Raw genomic sequence first — 20037 nt, 5'->3', positions numbered from 1 at the left:
TAGAAGCAGCAGGAGCCCCAGAGACCTCCTCTCAGCCTTCCTTGGGCCAGCACCCAACCCTGGCCCAGCCTTCCTTATTCTCTGTAGAAAGTACGCTCTAGGATAGGCACAGTGGCTCACGCCTGTAATTCCAGCACTCTGGAAGGCCGAGGTGGGTGGATCACCTGAGATCAAGAGTTTGAGACCAGTCTGACCAACACGGTGAAACCCCATCTCTACTAAAAATACAAAATTTAGCTGGGCATGGTGGTGTGCACCAGTAATCCCAGCTACTGGGGAGGCGGAGGCAGGAGAATTACTTGAACCCGGGAGGCGGAGGTTGCAGTGAGCCGAGATCACGCCATTGCACAGAGTGAGAATGACAGAGAGAGACACCTTCTCAAAAAAAAAAAAAAAAAAAAAAGACAGTAAACTCTATAAGGGCAGGAACTTCGCCTTCCTCACCATTGTATCTTAGTACCTGGGACAGGGTCTGTCACATGGCAGAGGCTGAGCCAATACTTGTTGAATAAATGAACTCATATTTCACTTTTTAATGAACATAGAGATGACAGAATGTGAAGTCTGGGAGCCTGAGTGTTGAAAGTGAAATCTGGGTCACACTTAATGCTTTAGGGCAGGCAGCAAAGAGAATTAGAAGCCCATTCGTACTCATTCCTTTGAGGATGAAAATATACTCATTTCAGAATCAAGTCAAAATTAACTGATTTCAGGAAGGTTCCCCGGTACCTTCCATGTTGAAATTAACCTATATCCATTAGAATTTTACCATCTAGATATATGTTCTGACAGTCACCTGAAAGCATGCCATTTCAGAGCTCAGACCATGCGACTGTGCCTCCTTCAGTTCTTTTCTTCACTTCAGGAGTGTTTGCCTCCTTGCTGGTTGATTTCCCAGACAGGCCTCATATGGGATGGGGTTCAGGCAGGCAGAAGAGAGAAAGAGGTGATGGAAATAACACTGGCTTGCTGGCTCAAAACCATACATACACCTGATCCCCAAACCAATCCTCCCAGCCTGAGTACACCTCCCTCACCGTGGCCCAGAATATGTAACCTGACTGCCCTTTCCTCTCCTCCTGTGTCTGAAGGACCTGATTCAAGCTGTCCTGCTCTACAAATTTCCACAATTGACCTCGGAATTATAGAGTGTTGGGCTAGAGTGGACTTTGGGGACCACCAAGTTTATCTCCTCTCTTTGCAGGTCGGTGTGAGGGACAGAGGAAGGTACTCATCTAACATGAAGCCAGTTAGTGACACGACTAGATTGGGACCCCAGCTGGCCTGACTTTCATGCCCTGTGATGGGAATGGATGCTGTTAAAAGACCCATCCAGAAAAGGATCTGCTTGTCACCAGGAAATCTCGAGGAGGCAGCCTGGCACTGCCACCGAGTGTCAGGCTCTGGATCGCAGTTGCCTTGTCTCTGGCCATTACCAGCTGGGTGGCCTCATGGAACCTCAGTTTCCTCATCTGAAAAAGAAGGGTGATGGCGCCCACCTCATAGGGTCATTGTAAGGATTTAAATGACGTGGTTCATGTACAGGGCTCAGAACCATGCCTGGATGGTATGCATGCTGTGTGTAGGAGCAGAGTAAATATGGGCTACTGCTATCAATATGTTAAAATAATGTCAATATTAACATAGGAGAGAAGTAGTTAGAAAAACTGAACTTCATACCTGGAAATGATTTTAAAGATAATCAGTTTGGCTTCCATGGACTTGCCTTTTATAGGCAGATGAGCTACTCTAACCCCTCCTTCAGGGCCCTTCTATATCCTAAAATGGGAAAATTATCATTATTTAAAGATGTAATTAACATTTATTGTGGCTGGCATATTAGGTTTTAGAAAGACCAAAAGTGTGATACAATGGAATTATATTTTTATATGCTGCTGTGTATACTTTATAGTACATTGGGGCCCTTATATAATCGGTGTGCGCTGTACTTTTAATGTCCATTTTATAGAACTTTTATAAGGGAAGCTGGATGATGTGGTGGAACGAGCACTGTGCCAGGAGTCACAAGGCCTGGTTAGGATGCAGGCTTTGCCACATACTAACTGTGACATTCCAAGCAAGCTGCCTCCTCTCTTCATCAGTGAAACGCAGTGCTTGGATGGATGGAGTCCAAGGCTCTGGAAGCAGAATCTTACAACATTCAGTGACAACAGAGGTTTACAGGTGTTTTGTACACCTCTATGACGTGTTTTTGGTCACATCTCTGGCTTAGTTGAGGCAATTCTTAGGAACACAGCCCTCGATCATTAAACTGTTTCCATTGGAAACTATAATCTGCTTTCCAATAATCTGCTCTGCAAATTGCTACTAGAAATACCTTCCTTCGGAAAGTTGGGACTCCCTGCGTGTAACACCCACATCTCAGGAAGTGCGTAAGTGGCCTTCATGTGGTCCCCAAGACAGTCATTCAGTCTTCTGGATCCTTCCTCAACATAAAATTCCCTAAGAGCAAACTAAAAGTGAAGCATATGAGCTGTGAGCAGCAGCTACAAATGGCAGCAAGAGCGACAGCTGTGATAGGGTCACACAGCCGGTGGAGGCCCCAAAACTAAGAAGCCGACCAGACTGCACAATCACACAGTTCAGTAATGGATGTCCAGAACGAGAAACCCAGGGCAGCAGGAAGTACAGCAAGTATGATCAGTATTGTTTGTTTTCGGAGGCAAGACAGAATGCGATGCCTTTTAGAAAGATTTCCATCAAAGTAAATACTTTACAAAACACTCAGCTCCTGTTACACACCGAATTGACTGATGTGGGCTCCCTGCATGCCTGCAGAGCATGCTACATGTATGAAGCTTCACTGCTCATGCGTCCCCAGGGGTGTAAGTGTGTACAGGAGAATGCACATAGAGGTCTCAGAATAGTAATAAATCCCCAGTGGACTTTTGGGGCAAAGCAGCTTTTCAGTGTTTCATAGAGGATCTGATTATGATCCAAGTTAGACTTAATTTACATTAAATTAGCTAGCACTCGTGTATTCACCTATTTAATAATATTTGTTATTGAGTGCCTAGTATTATGCCAAGCATTGTTTCAGAGGCTCTGTGTGGAATTTCAGAGAGGATCTGCTGTTTACGTGGTGTTTTACCGGGGTGTATTCATGAACAAGAAATAACCACCAGTTTTACCAAGGCACACCTACTGTGTGCTCTGCTATCTAAAGTCTGCTCCTCGATGGGGCCTTCCTGGCCCTGCCCCTCTTTCTTCAGAGGAAGCTGCTTTAGAGTCGCCTGGGTAGCCCCCATAAGATGGAGCACTCCTTTGGGGCAAGAGCTATGGTTCTGCCAGCACCCGGGAGCCCCCACCGACAAGGCTGGTCTCTGCCATGACCTGAGTACAGAGGGAGATGGACGCCTGGCTGTCCTGGGCAGCCTGGTCAAGAAACACTCCTTCTTTCCTAGAGAGAGGTCTCCCTCTGTTCCTGAGCTGAGCACAGGCTTTCTCAATGAGCCAGCAGAACAGGACAGAGGGGCGTCTCCCTGGGGCCTCCAGGCCCGCGACGTTTCTGGCTCATGGGGAGGGGGAAGGGAGAGAAAGAGCGAGCGAGCAGGAAGGCGCCCAGCGTCCCACACGGGGGCCTCGCAGCCTTGCCCCCAAGAGCGCTGGCTCCCCGCGGCAGTGCCCTGCAGCCCCGCGCCTGAGCGGCAGCGGCGCGCGGCCGGGTGGAGTGGGTGGTGCAGGGCAGGGGTGGTATATCCTGTCTGACGGAGGGCGGGCCTCGCCAGTGCCAGAGAGGGACGAGCCAGGGTGGAGGCGCCAGGAGCAGCTGCCGGGAGCCCTCACGCGGACCACTCACTCTATGGCCACAGGGTGCCGCTGAGCGCGAGAAGAGCCCGCTCCCGCCCGCCCGCTGCACCGCACCTCGCCGCGCTCGCCGCTCTCCCGCGCCCGGCCCGCGCCTCCCGCCTCCCGCCACCATGAACCCCTCGCCGCTCAAGACCGCCTTGGCGTACGAATGCTTCCAGGACCAGGACCACTCCACGCTGGCTTTGCCGTCGGACCAAAAGATGAAAACGGGCACGTCTGGCCGGCAGCGCGTGCAGGAGCAGGTGATGATGACCGTCAGGCGGCAGAAGTCCAAATCTTCCCAGTCGTCCACCCTGAGCCACTCCAACCGAGGTAAAGGCCCGACCCCCTTTCCCGAGCGCCCTGGCCCAGCGGCGGGGACCGAGGCGGTGCCGGGAGGCGAGGGGCTGCCGGCCGCAGGCAGGGTCTACGCGCCGAGTGCGAGCGCGAGCAGCCGAGCTCCCAGCCGGTTCCGAGACCCGAGGTCGGCTCGACAGCTCCACGAGCTCGATGGCGCGCCGGTGGGCCGGAATGGGTGGGTGGTTCACCGGGACTCGGCCAGGAGCGTCTCCCAGCGTGCCGGAAGCCTGAGGATCCCCCGCGAGCGGTTCTCGTGTTCTGAGCCCTGCCTGGGTCTAGACGGCTTTCTCTTTCCCACGCCGCTCTGCAGATCGGCGCCGCATCGTGTCCCGCCCCGGCAGTGCGGGGGGGGGGGGGGGGGCTGCGCTCGCAAACGGTTGTGGGTCGCCCTGCACCCTTCCTGGGCTTGGTCTCCCGGCCTTCAGCTGACGGCCGATGCCCAGCGCCCAGGCCAAGGGGAACCCCAGTCCCTGTGGGGCCGTGCGTGCGTGTGTGCGCGCTACAGTGGGGTGAGAGTCGCTGAGACAGGAGTGCAGCTCAGGAGAGGCGCTGCGGGACAGGGAAGCCGCACAGGGAGCAGGACGAGGCCCTGGAACTTCAGGGCACTTAATCGGGATCCTCCCGGAAGAGGCTAGCCTAGCTGGAAGGCCGCCCCATGGCCAGTGGTTCCACTGACGACAGGGAAGGGGTTAGGGATGTCTTCTTTCCCCAAGAGCCAAGGCAGAAATCCTCTTCCCCACTGGATTCTTCCTACCCCACCCAGCTTAGGTAGAAACAAGTGTCTCATGGGGAGAGCAGGGAATGAGCGTGGCAGGTTGGAAATCCCCCTAGGCCCCAGGGAGACCTCCAGCTGAGCCCTCGCGGGCACTTTTCCAAGCTGGATTCCGGGCCTGGCACCCCCTCCTCCAGCCTCTGACAGGCCAGATCCCATGACGGGGCAGCCTGGGAGAAAGGTGGCAGCACCCAGGAAACTCAAGGAGGAAGGGGCAGTACCGGACAGGGGAGAGCTTGCAGACCAAAGAAACGCTTTCATACAAAGGATGCCCGGCAAGAATTCCACACAAGTGAGCAAAGCTTCCACTTGTTTATTTATTTATTTTATTTAGCTAAGTTTAGTAAAATGCTAATAAAGACTCTACCCACTGCAAACCAATACATGTCAATCAAGACTTATTTATCAAGACAGGCCTTAAGAGAGAGTGAGGGCAGGGGGTAAAAAGGTGGAAGGGGACAAAAGAAACCGACCCTGCCCATTCTCCCACCACGCACACACGCGCACGCACACACACACACACCCCCCTCCCGCCCTCTACCTCTGGCCCCAGCCCCCCTTCCTGAGTGGCCCCGTGTAGAGCCGAGGGAGGGAAAATGGCGGGCAGAGGATTTCCTGGGCCTCAGACCTAAAGATCTTTGCTGCTCTGTGTGCTCTGTGCCTTTGTCCAGCTCCGGGCTCCTCTCCTCACATTTCCTCTCAAGGGCATGCCGCCTCCAGAGCGCTCATCTCCTGCCCTTTTATTTGGTGTCTTGGTAGCTGCCTCCTAGCCTCTTTGGAAGTAGGTTTGGAAGAACAAAATGCCCCCATTTCTGGCTACAGCCCAGGGCACAGCTCAAGCCAACCTACTCTCCTCTCTGCACAAGACTTGACTGTCCCCTTCCCACTCCCACTCCATCCCAGCCTGAAAACTCCCACTCGGTCACAGCTCCAGAAAACTCGAGCCGGCCCTGGGTGCCCCAAGGGCCCCTTCTTCTTCCCACCTGTGGGGATGTGGGCTGTGTCAGCGGGCATGAAATGCATGTTCTGGGTTTGGTCTTCCTGGGTCATTTCTGTCCGATAAGGTCCCCTTTGCTCCCTCTTCGTTTTTCCTCTGAAGGTCCCCTGGGGGTCTTCAGACAGGGCGGGTTGATGCTGATGGTTACCTCTCCAGAAACTCCCAGGACTGGCCCTGTGGGCCTCAGGAGGTCCCTAAAGGAGGCTGGTTTCCCCAGAGGCATCCTCACTGGAAGAGGCGGTTTGGGCACTTGGAGCTGGTGTTTCTGGTTTATCTGGCTTCGTTTTCATCACATTTCTCTGTCCTGTCCATCAGAAACGCCCAAGCGTCCCCTAGTTGCCCTGCGGCCACCTCTACTCACTCTGCTCCCCCTTTCTCGTGCTTGTTTACCTGTCAGGAGTCTGCCTGGGTTCCTGGAATGGAATGAGCTGGGGGACGTGGAAGGACCATGCCCCAGGCCTCTTCCCTCACCCCTGCACAGACTCAAATTCTCCTTTAGTCTCTTCTAAGAGCTGAGAGTTGTTCGCCTGGGGTCTTCTTGAGCCCCTTGAATCCTGTCCGAAGTTCCCCCAGTTAAGAAGGGCTGGCCACACCCCACAGGTTGCCTGGAAGCGTAGCCAGAGCCCCTCGTACCCCGGGAAAGTCAGTCAGGACCAGCCGTCCTTGGTCCTGGTGATGGAACTGGCTTCTTCTCAGTCCCTCTCCCCTAGGGCTCTTTTCTCTCTTGTCACTAAGGGAGTTTTGAGCCTCTGAGGGCTGGAAGAAGGGCCCCTGGAGCCTGTGTGCACTCATGCCCTCCCTGAAATGTGGCAGATCCGACAGGCACCTCTCCCTGGTCATGAACCCCTGGGCAGGAAGAAGGTGGCCACTATGGCCTGGAGACCTTGGAGAAGGAGTCTGCTCTGAACCTGCCTTCCCATCTTGAACTGGTTCTGAAGTATTGCTCCCCTGTGTCTTCAGGCTGTCCCTATGTGCGTCAGGGTGTCTGGCATACTTTTCTTCCCAGACTATGTGGGAGGCAAGGGGAAACTGAGGGGATGTCACCACCCAACAAAAGATCTTTGCTAGGGAAGCGACCTCCCTGAGGATGGGGAAGGAGGCATTCATCCACCTTCCAGATCTTTATAACTTCTCCGGAATCTCCTCCTAAAGCTTAACCTGCATCTCCTTTGCCCTAACCCAAATGCTCCCCCTGCACCCACTGTGAACACGGATCATACCCAGCTCAGAGAAAGGAGCTTCCTTTCACCTGTCACGTTTCCTTCCAGGGAAGTCCTAACAACACCAGCACCATTCCTGCTTTGTCCCACTGCCTGCTTAGACATCTGTCATTTTTGATTTCAGCCCTCGGCCTGAAGTTCTCTCTCTCCCTTCTTCACAGAAGTACTGTTTCCCATCTACAATTGCTAATCCCGTATTTCTCTCTGATCGGAGATAGGGGCTGGGGGCGATGTTGGGCCAGGGGAGATGCCTGCTCCCTTTCTGTGGTTCCTGTGTCTATTCACCGCCCCGTCGGGGGAGGGGAAGCATACTTTCGCCAGCTCCGCAGACTGCACGGTGAAGGAGCTTGTCTCAGGAGCCCCCACTTTGATGGCCTTTTGCATTTGTGTTTGACTCTGTCTCAGCATGAGCCCGAGTGAATGCTCTGCTCATTATAGTGTCTTGAAAGTCGTTATTTTCTGACCACAGACATCACTTCTGGAGTTGTTTTCTTTGAGACGGAAGCTGAGATTGCAGATGGTAATGGCTGTGTGTGCTTTAGCGTGTTCCATTGGTGAAACATTCTAATTAAACTGCAAATGAACCAATTCTTGTTTCTTTACAATGTACCTTGGCTTGAAGTTGGGGTTTTAGCCAGAATTTCCGTTGGCCTGTTCCAACACATGCAAAAATGCTGGCTATCTAGGGTGTTTCACAGCAAATGCTGTTTCTCTGGCTCCTGCTCCTTTACTAAGCTTATTGGCAGAGATTTTTTAAAAATACAAATTCCTCCCCCAACCCCATACCAACCTATCAATGTGCCAGTTGTTCTAGGTTTAGGTATTGGGAAGTGCTTCTGCTATGGGGCGTGACCCTTAGAAGTTGTGTAATGTTTGAACAAAATAAAATGGAAGAATGTAAGATATCGTCATGTGAAGTCCCTTCTAGGCACACACTGTGCACATATGTATATACACATACATTACACGTGCACATACGCATGCATACACAAAGCACCCACACACCCACATGTGCACACACATGAACACGTGTGTAACACACACATGTTACATGTGTGTCCTTGCAGCTGTGCTGTGTCAGGAGCCCACCCTGGCATCCACCGCTGCCTGGTGTGCCATCTTGGACAAGTCACTGCCTCTCTGTGGGTCTCTGCAGCTGTCAAGGTTGAATCAGATCATCTCCAAAGTGCTTTGCAACACTAACACTCTTTGGAAACAGAGTGTATAACTCCCCAGCTCTGCACAGCATTTGCCCAGCCTCCCAGCAGCTGTACTGCCAAAAAGCTCTTCCCCTCAAGGCATGCCGCTCATCGTGTCTCTCTTGTAAACATCCTAACATACTAAAAAAAAAAAAAAAAAAAAAAAAAAAAAAAAAAAAAAAACTTCTCATCCACTGTTCTCAAACTTGGCTCCATATTGGAATCACCTGGAAATTTAAAATACGAACATCTGAGTCCCCACCCCACCCTGACCAAAGACTGACTTAGTGAGTATGAAGAATGGCACGGGCATCAGGGCTTCAGAAACTTTCAGGTGACTCTGATGTGTAGCCAAGTTGGAGAACCACCGTTCTAGTCCCTTGTCCTTCACTCACATAGACCCTGCACGAGGGTCACTCCTATACAGTGACATACACCTGTGTCTCTCTGTCACACACACACACACACACACACACACACACACACACACAGTGTACAGAAGCCATACTCCAAGGAACCCACAAACCAGTGCAGAGTCAGCCGCTGGATTGAGTGCTGACGTGGTTATGCTGGTGGGTTTGGAATGCTTAGAGCTGGGTGGGGTCATTTTTAGGAGAAGCTGATTTTTGTGCAAGGTTCTGAATGCAGGGAGAGGGCTTGAGAAGAAGAGAAAGAATGTTTCAGGTGCAGTAAGTGTGACCTGTTTGAAAGCTTGGAAGTGGAAGAGGTTGAGTCATCCCTGCAAAGCCTTGCCTGCCCCTGCTGGAGAGAGATTTCCACCCATCCTAAAGAAGGAGCTGCCTCCATTTTCAAACGTTTTGTAGGTGAGAGGGCTTGAGTTGCACGGATGACACAAGAGAGAACCAGCCGGTCATTGTCTAAGGCACCAAAGAGAAGCGGCTTGCTGGGACACCGGTCACCCGAGTGGTAGATTTTCTGAGATGGTCTTACCCCCCGAAAACACAGACTCAAAATTGGACAAGCTGTGAGGACAGAGCAGATTGTGTCGCCCTTGCTCCTTGACCTTGGAGTTCTGTGGGTGGGCAGATGCCTCCTGAGGATGACACACAGGTTGGTCACACTGCCAGTGTCAGCGAGAAGCCACCATGTCCCTGCTTATGGTGCACGCACCCATCTGGGGAGAAGAGGGGGAAAGCAGATGCTTAGCTGGAGGGTAGGTGTGATTCTGTGGGGTGAACTGGGGACTAGCCCCTCCCCAATCCCCCTGGAACCAGGAATCCTCCTCAAAGAGGTAGCCTTGAGTATTTGAGATCTGCAGTAGCCCCCCTCTCCTCCTGTTTCCCCCCACTCACCAGGGACCTCTGGGTGGGAGGAGAGCCTGACCCCATTCTGAGCCTCTAAGCACCAGGCCTCAGAGCACGTTCACCACATGGGGTGGACAAAGGACAAAAGGCCGTTGACACAAAGGGCCAGCTCGGGCCAGTCAGGCCCAAACCCAGCGGGAGCAGTGCCCTGAGCCCAAGGTCCCAAGGAAAGAAGAGATACTATTTGCACTTCAGAGAGCGTCTGAAGTACGTGGTGGTGGAGACCGGTGTAGGCGTGAGATGGAGGTGGGAATAGGTGTCATTCATCAGGAAAGCCTTCCTAGAAGTGTGCTCTAGAGACATCAGGGAGCAGGTGGAGGCGTGAGCTAGCACCATCACACTCATGAGAAGCCCATGCTCTTGCTGTTGAACTTGACTTTTAGGGGGCGTTGCTTTCCAGCCAGCCACGCCAGGGTCAAGAGAGGGGACATCCCTTTAGTTGTGGGAGCAGTGATCTACAGAGTGCAGCTGCCCCCCGCACTCCTTGGTTATGTGGCACACCACACGTTGTGATTTCAGGTGCGTGACGGCTCTGGACTCCTCCCCTCTCTCACCACCTCCGCCCCAAGTACTGCCACCTTCTGCCAGATGAGCAGTGCAGGCAGGTGTGATGTCAGCCTCATTCTCGCAGGAGCCAGGCAGACCCCAGTTATAGATAGGTCTTAGGAGATGCCTTCAGGAACTGCCTGGAAGGGCCTGCAGGCCTTGGCCCGACAACAGGTGACAGTCACACCTGTCTTCACCAGAGTACATGCTGGACATGGGGACTGGCTTTGGGAATTGTAGGGCATTCTGGCCTCTGCCTCCATGTGTCCACCGCTGCCTCCACAGCAGAGAGGGCTCCACCTACACACGGAGTGTATGAGAGGCAGGCAGGCGCGGGGCATGGCGGGAGGGGATGTCTCGTCTGATGACCTGGGGAGAGCAGCGTCATGTTGACATGTTCTCTCTCAGAAGTCTGGTGCAAGCCCCCTGGGGCTGCTTCACCTAGCAGGAGGCCTCCCTGGGGCTCCATAGAGCTCTGTCTGTCACCACCCCAAATTTTCCATCCAGAAGCGGCTGGCTGACCCACACCTGCCCTGTGGTGAGAAATACCTGCTCACAGGGCCAGAGCCAAGTGAACTCCATCCTACCAAACCTTGGAAGAATGATTGAAGCGGGCTGGGTGGAAGGGAGGCAGATGAGACCTGGCTGCTGGCCGCCGAGGGTCCTGACTGTGAGTGTGCCTGGCTGCAGCCCCCTTCCCTGGGAGCGCCTGTCCTGAGTGAACGAGCCCACGAGATTGCCTTCAGCCTCTTCCTGATAAGGACAATCTTGCCAGAGAAGCAGCCTCTGGAGAAAGGCGGAGGGAGAGCCGTGTACACTTCACAGAGAGCTTGGAGGAAGCCAGAGGCTCAATGGGCCATGCGGCAGAGTCCCAGGATGTCCCTCATAGGATGATGACCCTTCCGGAGTCAGGGCCGGGCCTGGGGTATAGGGGAGGCCTCTCGGAGGACCCCGAGGCAGGTGGCGAATGAGGCAGTGGTGTGGCCTTTGACGTCTGCTCTTCTTCCTCGTAAGCTGAGCTGTGCCTCTGGGAAGGTGGAGTCGGCTCCCCTGAATGCATTCAGGCACGTGTCACTGTCTTCACACCACCACGGGACACTGGAACTGGACGGGGCCTATGGGATGAAAGAGACCAACCCCCTCTTTTGACAGAAGAGGGCACTGAGGCTCAGAGAGAATAAGCAACTTGCCCAGGCGCCAGAACCAGGACCAGTAGCAACACCGATAGGCCTCAGGGCAAGCTGTGCCTGCCACAGCTCGAGACCCCTGATGTCCATGATGGAGGGGTGCAGGGAAGCAGGCAGCAGCCTCTGCTGCGGGCTTTGGGTGGTTACCTGGCCCTGGACGGAGGAGGTGGCACCAGGCGGGGGATCCCTGCCTCATTCCGAAGCTGCCCCTCAGCTATTCCCTCTACTTCCAGTTCAGATGTTCCAACCTCCCTACCCCAGGCAATGGCCAGGGAGTCTGAGTGGGTGTGGCAGATGGGGAGGCCAGGTGAGCTCACCCTCCAACCACCTTTCTTCCTGGATAGGGTTTCTGATGGGGGCGTCTGACCATCGCTTTAGAGAAAAGAAGGGATCTCCTTGTTAGGAGGTTCTCACTGGATCCCACTCACCTCCACCCCACAAGGCCATCACTGGACAGGAGAGTGGGACAGGCCACGGAGCCGTGGTTTGCTCGTCGTGGAGCTCCTGTGGAGCTGAGGGAATGCAACACGGGTCACAAGGAGCCTTGGGCTATGGAGAGCAGGACACTGTGTGTTTAGAGGCAGGAGAGATGGCCTCGGGCAGCGCTGGTCAGAAAGGGCTTCCTGGAGTGGGTGAGGTCTTGAGCTTGGCTTCGAGAGATGAGCAAGATTAGAAGGTCATGGCCGAGGAGGGAAGACAGGTTCGGCATGGAGAGAGGTGTGAGCAAAGGGGTGAGCCTGCCACCGCTGGCCATGTTTCAAGGACAGCAGGCCAGCAGACAGGCCAGCTTGTGCAGAGTCGAAGCTGTCCCTTGGTCTCCCTCCTGGCCAGTGAAAGGGAGAGGAGGGGGTTGGCCCCACTAGGAGCCCCAAATCCAGTTCTATTTTCTGTGATGCTAAGCCACTTTGCCGCTAATAACCCTAATGACACTCTGTCCTCCTGCGGAGCCTGTCATTTGTGGGTCTCCAAGCACTCCGAAAACATTAATTAATCCTCACTGGGCCTTTGAGGTTGATCGTCGCTCCCCCTTCACCAGCTGGAGCGTGTTGGAGGTGAAAGAAGGGGAGGAAGCGTGTCTGGTCACTGCTAGGGGCTGGGCTGAGATTTGAATCCAGAGTCCTGCCCCGAATCGGTCTCTAATCAGCTGCTGCTGCTGGACCGGGAATGTCGGGATCCTGCCTGTCTCCCCGGAGTGGGAATCTTATCCTTGTGGGACACGAAGTCATGATTCCCTGGGTTGGAATAGCTGTGCTCCAAGGCCCTCCAGACCAAGTCCTGATGTGTAGGTGTTAACCTACCCAAGCAGCAGGGGAACCAGTGGGCTCCCAGGAAGGGGACGGATGAGAGTTTTAGAGCTGTCCCTGCGGGAGTCTGTGGTAGCCCTTCTCTTGGTCCTGGCTACAGAGGATGTGGAGATAGAAGGAGATGACATCCCCCACCTTCTCCAGGAGCTCAGACCTGGTCTCCTCCGTGGGTGTGGTGGACCTGGATGCAGAAGTGACCGAGGAAGACGGGTGGACGAAGATCGTGGCTGTCCCTGTCCTAATCCCCGTCCTTTCTCCCCGTCTTACAGGTTCCATGTATGATGGCTTGGCTGACAATTACAACTATGGGACCACCAGCAGGAGCAGCTACTACTCCAAGTTCCAGGCAGGGAATGGCTCATGGGGATATCCGGTAAGGAACTGCTTCCATCCGAAAAGGCCTGCAGTGCTCGTGGGGACGGTTCGGGGTTTATAATGGAGAAACCCCACACCAGCTGCTGAAAAGAGTGACGCAGGCTTTGCTCCGTGAGCTGAGACCCGTCGGCTCCAACTAGGTCTGCTGACTTGCCCACTGCTTCATAGGTGGCTCCCGTTTGGGCTGACTGGATATTTTTGAATGTCTCAAATGGGAACATTTTAGGAAAAGCATTTTTAAAAGGCATTCACAAACAAGTCCACTTCCCCATGGGTCTGATTTGATCATGAATTTGGGAAATGTTTGGATTCTTGAGATCTATTAATGGACCAGTATAGATGTTTCTAGGAAAATCCTGAAGGGTCGTCTCTCTTCATTCTGTGCTTATTGTCCAAGAGCCAGGAGAGCACGTCGGCTGCCTTGACCCCTGCATGCTAGAGTGGAGCCTGCTTGACAACCCAGATACATTTGGGTTCAAATTTTAACTCTGCCACTCACTGAGCATGTGGCTTTGGGCAAGTTACTTTAAAGTTTGGGCCTCAGTTTCTTTACATGGAAAGGGGATATAACAAAGGACTTTGTGGGGTTATTTTCAGGATTAAATGAACTAAGATAAATGAAAAAAATTCAATAATTCTTAAGATTATTTGTTAAATTAACATGGGTAGAGATTGTTCTAGATCCTTTAATCCTGGCTCTGTCTGTGTCTTTCTAAGTGATCTCAATCCACTATACGTCATCTGTCCATTTACTGAACCAATATTTATTGAGCCCTAATTCTGTGCCATGCACTGCAGTAGCTGCTCCGATTCAACCATAGCAGCCAGGGCAGGGATTTTCTGCTGCTCAAAAATCAGGGGTATTGGGCTAGATGGCACCCAAGGTATCTCCTAGCCTCCAAATTCTGTGATGTTCATTTACTTTTGCGGATCCAACATCAGCCTGATTATTCTTGGGAATTTTTTTGGTAAGGCCCTCAAGACATTGTCAGAAGGAATAATGGCTGCTTTTCTGTGGAAACCTGGGGCTCTGTCTTGGTGGGGTCTTAGGAGTCAGCAGTATTTGCTTTGAGACACAGATGTCTCACAGGTGTCACCCCTGATTGTCAAAGATCCTGGGTCCCGGGCAAAGGAGAGGGTGAGTAGTTGATGAGTTTGGTGTTCTTTTGACATTGGTGTGATTCTTTCCTTCCTGAGTTCTTTTTAGGACTAATTTTGGAGGCTATGTCCTTCCCACATATTACAGCATGGAACTAAAGGGAACAATTAACTAGATTTGTTGCAAATTTACTTCCCTGACTCTTTTCCTGGTTCTAGATGGCAGATGACACTCTGAGTGCAAAATAAACCCAGCTGACTGAACCCTGTAAGCTGAGCCATCAAGCATACATGTGAATAAAGGGCTTTGACACAAAGGGTGATGACTAAATTGAGAGGATGGGTTACGAATGCAGCATAAAGGGATTAGACGAAACCCAAGGAAGGCAGAGATCACTGTCGCAGCAGTCAGAATGGACGATTATGCTGACAGTACAGATGGGACATGTCTTTACTTCCATGACGTTACCAGATCAGAGCTTAGGAGGCTTAGGTTCTAGTCCTAGTTCTGCCCCTCTCTGGCTCTCTGACTTCAGATAGTTTAATTTCTCTGGGCCTCAGTTTTCTCATCTGTAAAATGGGTATGATGATACTCGCGTGTCTACTTCACTCATGGGTTGATATCAGACGACATTCACTGTGAAATATCGTCAAATGGGTAGTGCAACCATGGAAATTTGTAACCAAGAGCTGTAAAGGAACTCTTTCCCGGAAGTTGTTTCTGTAAAATATGTGTATATATATATATATATATATATAGTCTTTTGGCCCATGTTGAACATTTCGCTTCTGGTTATTAACTCAGTCCTCAGTTATCTCACTAGCTTTCAATGCTCCCAAACTGTCCCCACCCCTCCCTGTGCTCATTTTCTGACAACCACTGAAAATCTCTTTCCTCCTCCGCACCCTAAGACCCACCCTCCTTGCTCCTTCACTGTCGGGATTGCAGACGTGACTCACGCCCGGGAAGCTGCTGAGGCACGTCCCATCTCTTCTCAGTTCAGGAGAGGCTATGGGAACAGGGGAGAGCTGAGCACACATGAAGATTTGGCAGAGGGAGGAGGCCAAGTAGGGAGGAAGTGGAATCATTGATATTGGAGCCAGACATATAATCAGATGAAATCTGGGCAAAACCAAACGGGGTCCAGACGTAGGGAGAAGAAGGGCAGGAGGACGGGCAATAGAGATCTGTGGCATGAGATAATCTATGCCTGTGGGATTTTCCCATGGATGGTACAGCTGGCACAGGAAGATGTTATTCCTCTACTCTGGTGAAACCAATATGGCAGCAGAAGGCAGGGAGGGTGGGGAGGAGGGTGTAGTTTGTCTGCACAAGCATCATCAGCATATTTTCAGGAGCTTCTGAGAGCTGATGAAGGATCATTTGCTACAGATACTTTATATTCACTCGGTCAGCCAACTTGTATTGAGCAATTGCTGGGGCACAGCAGTGAGTGAGGCGCGCTACAGAAACACAGTTGAAAAGAATCTGCTTCTGCCCTCAATGAAACTGTAGTCGAATTAGAAGCACAGGTCAACAGACAAATAAGATAAAGCTGTCAGTTTCTGTACTGGAGGATTACACCAATACTGCCGTTGCTCCGAGTGTTTCTGAAGCCTCTAAAAATTTCAGAACTGTCTTCAGCATCGTTTCAGGAGCCAGACAAGAAAACCAGACTCATTTCTTTGTTGTCATGACCTGGGTTTGACCAGAAACTGTATTACTCACTTGGAGCACCTCACTCCTCCGATCTGGCTCCAGTTCTAAATATCAAACCATCCTCAAATAGCAAAGCTTTGTCGCCTCCTATACCTATCTCATTTAGATATGCAAAAGATCCGTAGGCAATTCCAAAAAGAAGGTCTAAAATTGTTTAAAAAGCAGCGGTCATACCTTGTAGTTTTGCCTTATAATCTATATCGATAATAGTCTTGTAATTGAGAAAAATCATCATGCTGTTTAGAATCGATGATTATTCATATCACAAATTGAATGTAGAGAGGCTTTCTTATAAATAAAATAAAACGTGAAACAAAGGTAGTGTGACACACAAAAGCATCAAGGGGCTTAAGGAAAATAAAAGGCTGCTCCAAAGAAAGCCATTGGCCCGGTCCATGTCCTGCTGTCTCCTGGCCATGCCAGCCTCCTCCTCTGTCAGACAGAAGGATCTGCTGAAGGACAGCGTTCGAGCCCCCGACTCCCACAGACCTCAGGGAGAGGAAGCACCTGGTGAGACGGAGCAGGTTCTAGCCTTGCAGCCTGATTGCCCAGCTGCCTGCTCAGCAGCTATGCTGTTCTGGTTCTCAGCACCACACCCGTGGAATATTAGAGCCCGACACTGTTTGCATTTTACAGTTGAGGAAATTCAGCCCCAGAGAGGAGAAATTGCTCCTTGAAGGCCACGCAGCTGGTTACTGGTGCAGCAGTCTAGATCTCTGAGCTCCTAACTCCTAACCTAAGGGACTTTGTTTTTATTACCCCAGAAACTGGCACTTCTTGGGATGGCCATTCTGTGTGTTTCCGCGATCTCCGTATGTGGACATTACATCTAAACACTACACACTAGAATCTAGGCATCTGCAGGTCACTCATGAGTTCGAATCCCTTCGTTCTTCATTTCCTCCCCTCCCATCCCCTCCAGCCAGTCCTACTCTCCCCATGGGGAGTCAGCCTAGCTCAAAAGAGGCAGGAGAGCAGCTCTGTTTTCTTCTTCCTAGACTCAAGCTGGGTTCATTTGGCTAAAAGCATTAATGAGTTTCAGGACAAGGTTACCAGATAAAATACAACAAAGTACAATAGGACCCGCTTTAAGTTAGAAATGATTTGTTGGTCATGTAAAGTTCAAATGTAACCTCGTGCCCTGTCCATCTATGTGTTAAATCTGGCAACCCTCCGTCACAGCGTCTCCCCACTCGTTCCTGTAGTAAAAACAACACTCCTTTACATGCTCCTCTCCTAGCCTAGGGACCCAGCAGAATTACTTCAGGCTGAAGCAGTTCTGGTGAGAAAAGGAGGATTTTTGTCCCCTCTTAGTCGCTCTTGTAATATATCCCTTGAATATCTTCCTCTGGGTCAGCAGAGACCAGGATGTGGGGAGTAGAGCTGGAGCCACAGAAAGGCACAGCCCTTCTACTCCAAAGCTGAAAACAGTCCTTGCCCACATGGGCTTGTTGTTCTCAACGAAGCTGAGGCGTGTGGATGATCTTGACTTCCAGGGAACGGTTCTGGATCACGACGGCAATCCTCTTCTCTATGAACTTCAGCTCCAAAGAGTTCGCTTAGTTTCAAATCACAAAGTGCATGCTGAGCATTCAGTTCAGGGAGTCCCACCAAGTAAAATGTTCTCAGGTGGTGGATCGCACTAAACCTCCCTGCTCAGGATCTAATCAGTGGAGAGGAAAACCATTCAGGCATCATCAGCGGGAGGTCTAGAACAAGGAGACCACAGAGGCTGCCACACCGAATCACTCAGCCATGCTCAGCGAAATCCAGCCTGACGTGTCTAAGAGTGAGAATTCCCAGGAATATGACAGGGGGAATTCTGTCTTTGCCTTGGCGTTGCCCTATTCATTGACCCCATTTCTCCACTTTAACTCAGGACTTCCTAGCAGATCTTTCTCCCAGCTTCTTCTCAGTTGTACTTGCTTAACTGATATGTCTGTATTTGATGATTCCATTGTGATAGAGTCTTGTGGCCCATGTGCTAGGGACCCTTACCCCAAGGAGATCTGATCTTGGCCACCCTAGACCTGAAGCAACGTGGACGAGCCTCTGTTACAGATGAGAGCGCTGGAGTTGCGTCACGCTCCAGAGGGAGTGGGAACTGTAGGCACAGCACCCACCAGGTTGTGGGGCACCCTCAGCCACAGACGTGCTAATCGAGTGTCCACAAGGGCAGAGCGACGGGCCAGGTACTGCAGAGGGGCTGCCAGGGAGAAACACGGCAGGACCCCTACCTAGCAGCAGCAGAAACAGACGGTCCTTAGTGATCCCCAGTCAACAGAGGCCGTGCTCACAGACAGCCTGCTGTGGACGAATAAGCCCTGAACTTTGGCCAGGAACTTCATAGCCGTGTGACTCTACTCAAGTTCTCTATCCAGCTGAACCTCAGCTTGCTTATCTCTGAAATGGGTGAAAATTCCTATCTCAAAGAGTAGTATGAGGTTTATGGATGTGACAGATCCGATCGGCAGTGGGAGGTGTGGATTTCAGTCTCAGCTGGGCTGCTACAAACTGAGGGATCTGGAGTGGCCTTCACCTCTCTAGACCTTGGCTTTCTCAGGGATGGACCAAGGCAATTGGACTAAATCAGAGCCAAGGACTCAACTAGGGTTGCATGTGGTTTGAGAGCCCTCTGAGTAGCTACAGGGTTCCGTAGCTAAAGCCTGTGTGGTGGTCCCTCCAGGGTCAGAAGCAGTGTCAATCCCTCCAGCCCAGATTTTTGCTTCAAGTCTATGGATGGATAAAAGCTTCTTAATTTCCTCCTTGCTTTCATCTGAGCACTCCAGGCCCCAGGAAAACAGCAGTTAATTAGCCCTTGCAACAGGATGGAAAGATGGTAGGACTTCATTTACTTTAGCTTCACAGACAGGGAAACTGAGGCACGGCAAGTAGCTCTGCTGAGTAACTACGCTGACTTAACCCAGGCCCGAATCCCTCTTTCCAAATGCTGTGTCTCAGCTCTGAGTGCCACTTTCCAGGTGTGGGAGCTGGGTTCCTTCAGCAGCGCCTGCTGACCCTCTGTCTTTTCTTGAAAAGTCCAGGTGAGGGACCCATAGAGGGTAGACCACAGCCTCCTACTCCCAGGCAGGCATGGATCCTGCTCCAAGAGGGAGCAATTGATGTGTTTGCCAACTCAGTGTCCCCGCTGCCAGCTCGTGACTCACCCCCACCCAGCCCTGGGAGATAGGAGGGTCCTGCAAGGGCCCCAGGCGCTCACCCAACAAGAAGAGGCAATGATTCTACTTGCCAAGAGGCGGAGTGTGCCTCTGAGAAAAAATGGAGGTGAGCGAGCGGGAGCAGGCGGGCCGGCCTCTGGGGCACCTCTCCCTGTGGAAGGGGCACACCGTGTGCTTTCACAGACCAGCTGCTGCCACTGGGACACTCCCTGTATTCAAACCAAAGGACAAGCCTATGGCACACATCGGTGTCTGGGTACTCCTTGGGAGGGGCCCCCCTTTCTAAAACACAGTCCATCAGCGTGGCTGTGTTCCCATAAGAAGCTTTTGTCACCCTTAGGGTTGGGCTGAGCTCAAGGAGCTTCCTTTCGGGACTTGCCCTCCCCTCCATGGAGGTGAGTTGAGGCCCTGCCTCCTGACTGAGGACTGGATAAGCCAGGGAGGCCCCTTCAGAGTCCAGAGAGAATGCGGAGACAAGGAAGGAGCCCCGGTCTGGGGGCTGGTTCCCCAGGGGACCCCTCTCCTGCTGCGCCTCAGGCTTAGCATCAGCAAGACTACACGGCAGCCCAGACCACCTCCCTGTAGCTCTGGCATCTGGCTTCTGTGTCCCTCTTTTGGGAAGAGAAGTCAGAGAATGGCCCCCTGTCCGCAGCACGGGCTTGCGAGGGGAGGAGGACATGGTGCCAGTGAACAAGTGGTATCCTCCGAGGGCAAGCTTCAGGCGGAGGGAGTCAGGATCGGCCCCTGGAGAAGCTGAGCTTTGAACTGAGTGTGAAAGGAGAGAGGGCCGCCCTTAGCAGACAGGATGGAGGGCAGAGCACACGTGCCCCTAGGTCTGGGCTGCGGTCTGAGAGTGCCCTGCTGACTGTTCACGAAGAATAGGTAACCCCCAAGAAAGGCAGCTGGTCTCAGGTTGCCAGCTCCCAAGGTGTCCCAAGCCTCCCA

The 20037-nt window shown here is 52.2% G+C and overlaps 1 protein-coding gene across 1 annotated transcript in view; it reads left to right on the top strand.

The window, feature by feature from the left end:
* The first annotated feature begins 3733 nt into the window (after window positions 1-3733).
* PKP1 (plakophilin 1) overlaps window positions 3734-20037 on the top strand; it is a 48814-nt gene continuing 32510 nt past the window's right edge. The window contains exons 1-2 of the mRNA XM_003938260.4: window positions 3734-4143; window positions 12990-13093. Of these exons, the coding sequence (XP_003938309.1) occupies window positions 3942-4143; window positions 12990-13093 (306 nt within the window). The 5' untranslated portion in view covers window positions 3734-3941. The remainder of the gene's footprint in view (window positions 4144-12989; window positions 13094-20037) is intronic.

Source organism: Saimiri boliviensis, chromosome 14 (genome assembly GCF_048565385.1).
Source record: "Saimiri boliviensis isolate mSaiBol1 chromosome 14, mSaiBol1.pri, whole genome shotgun sequence".
In the NCBI taxonomy this organism is placed as follows: Eukaryota; Metazoa; Chordata; class Mammalia; order Primates; family Cebidae; genus Saimiri; species Saimiri boliviensis.
This window is presented reverse-complemented; position numbering and strand designations above follow the sequence as displayed.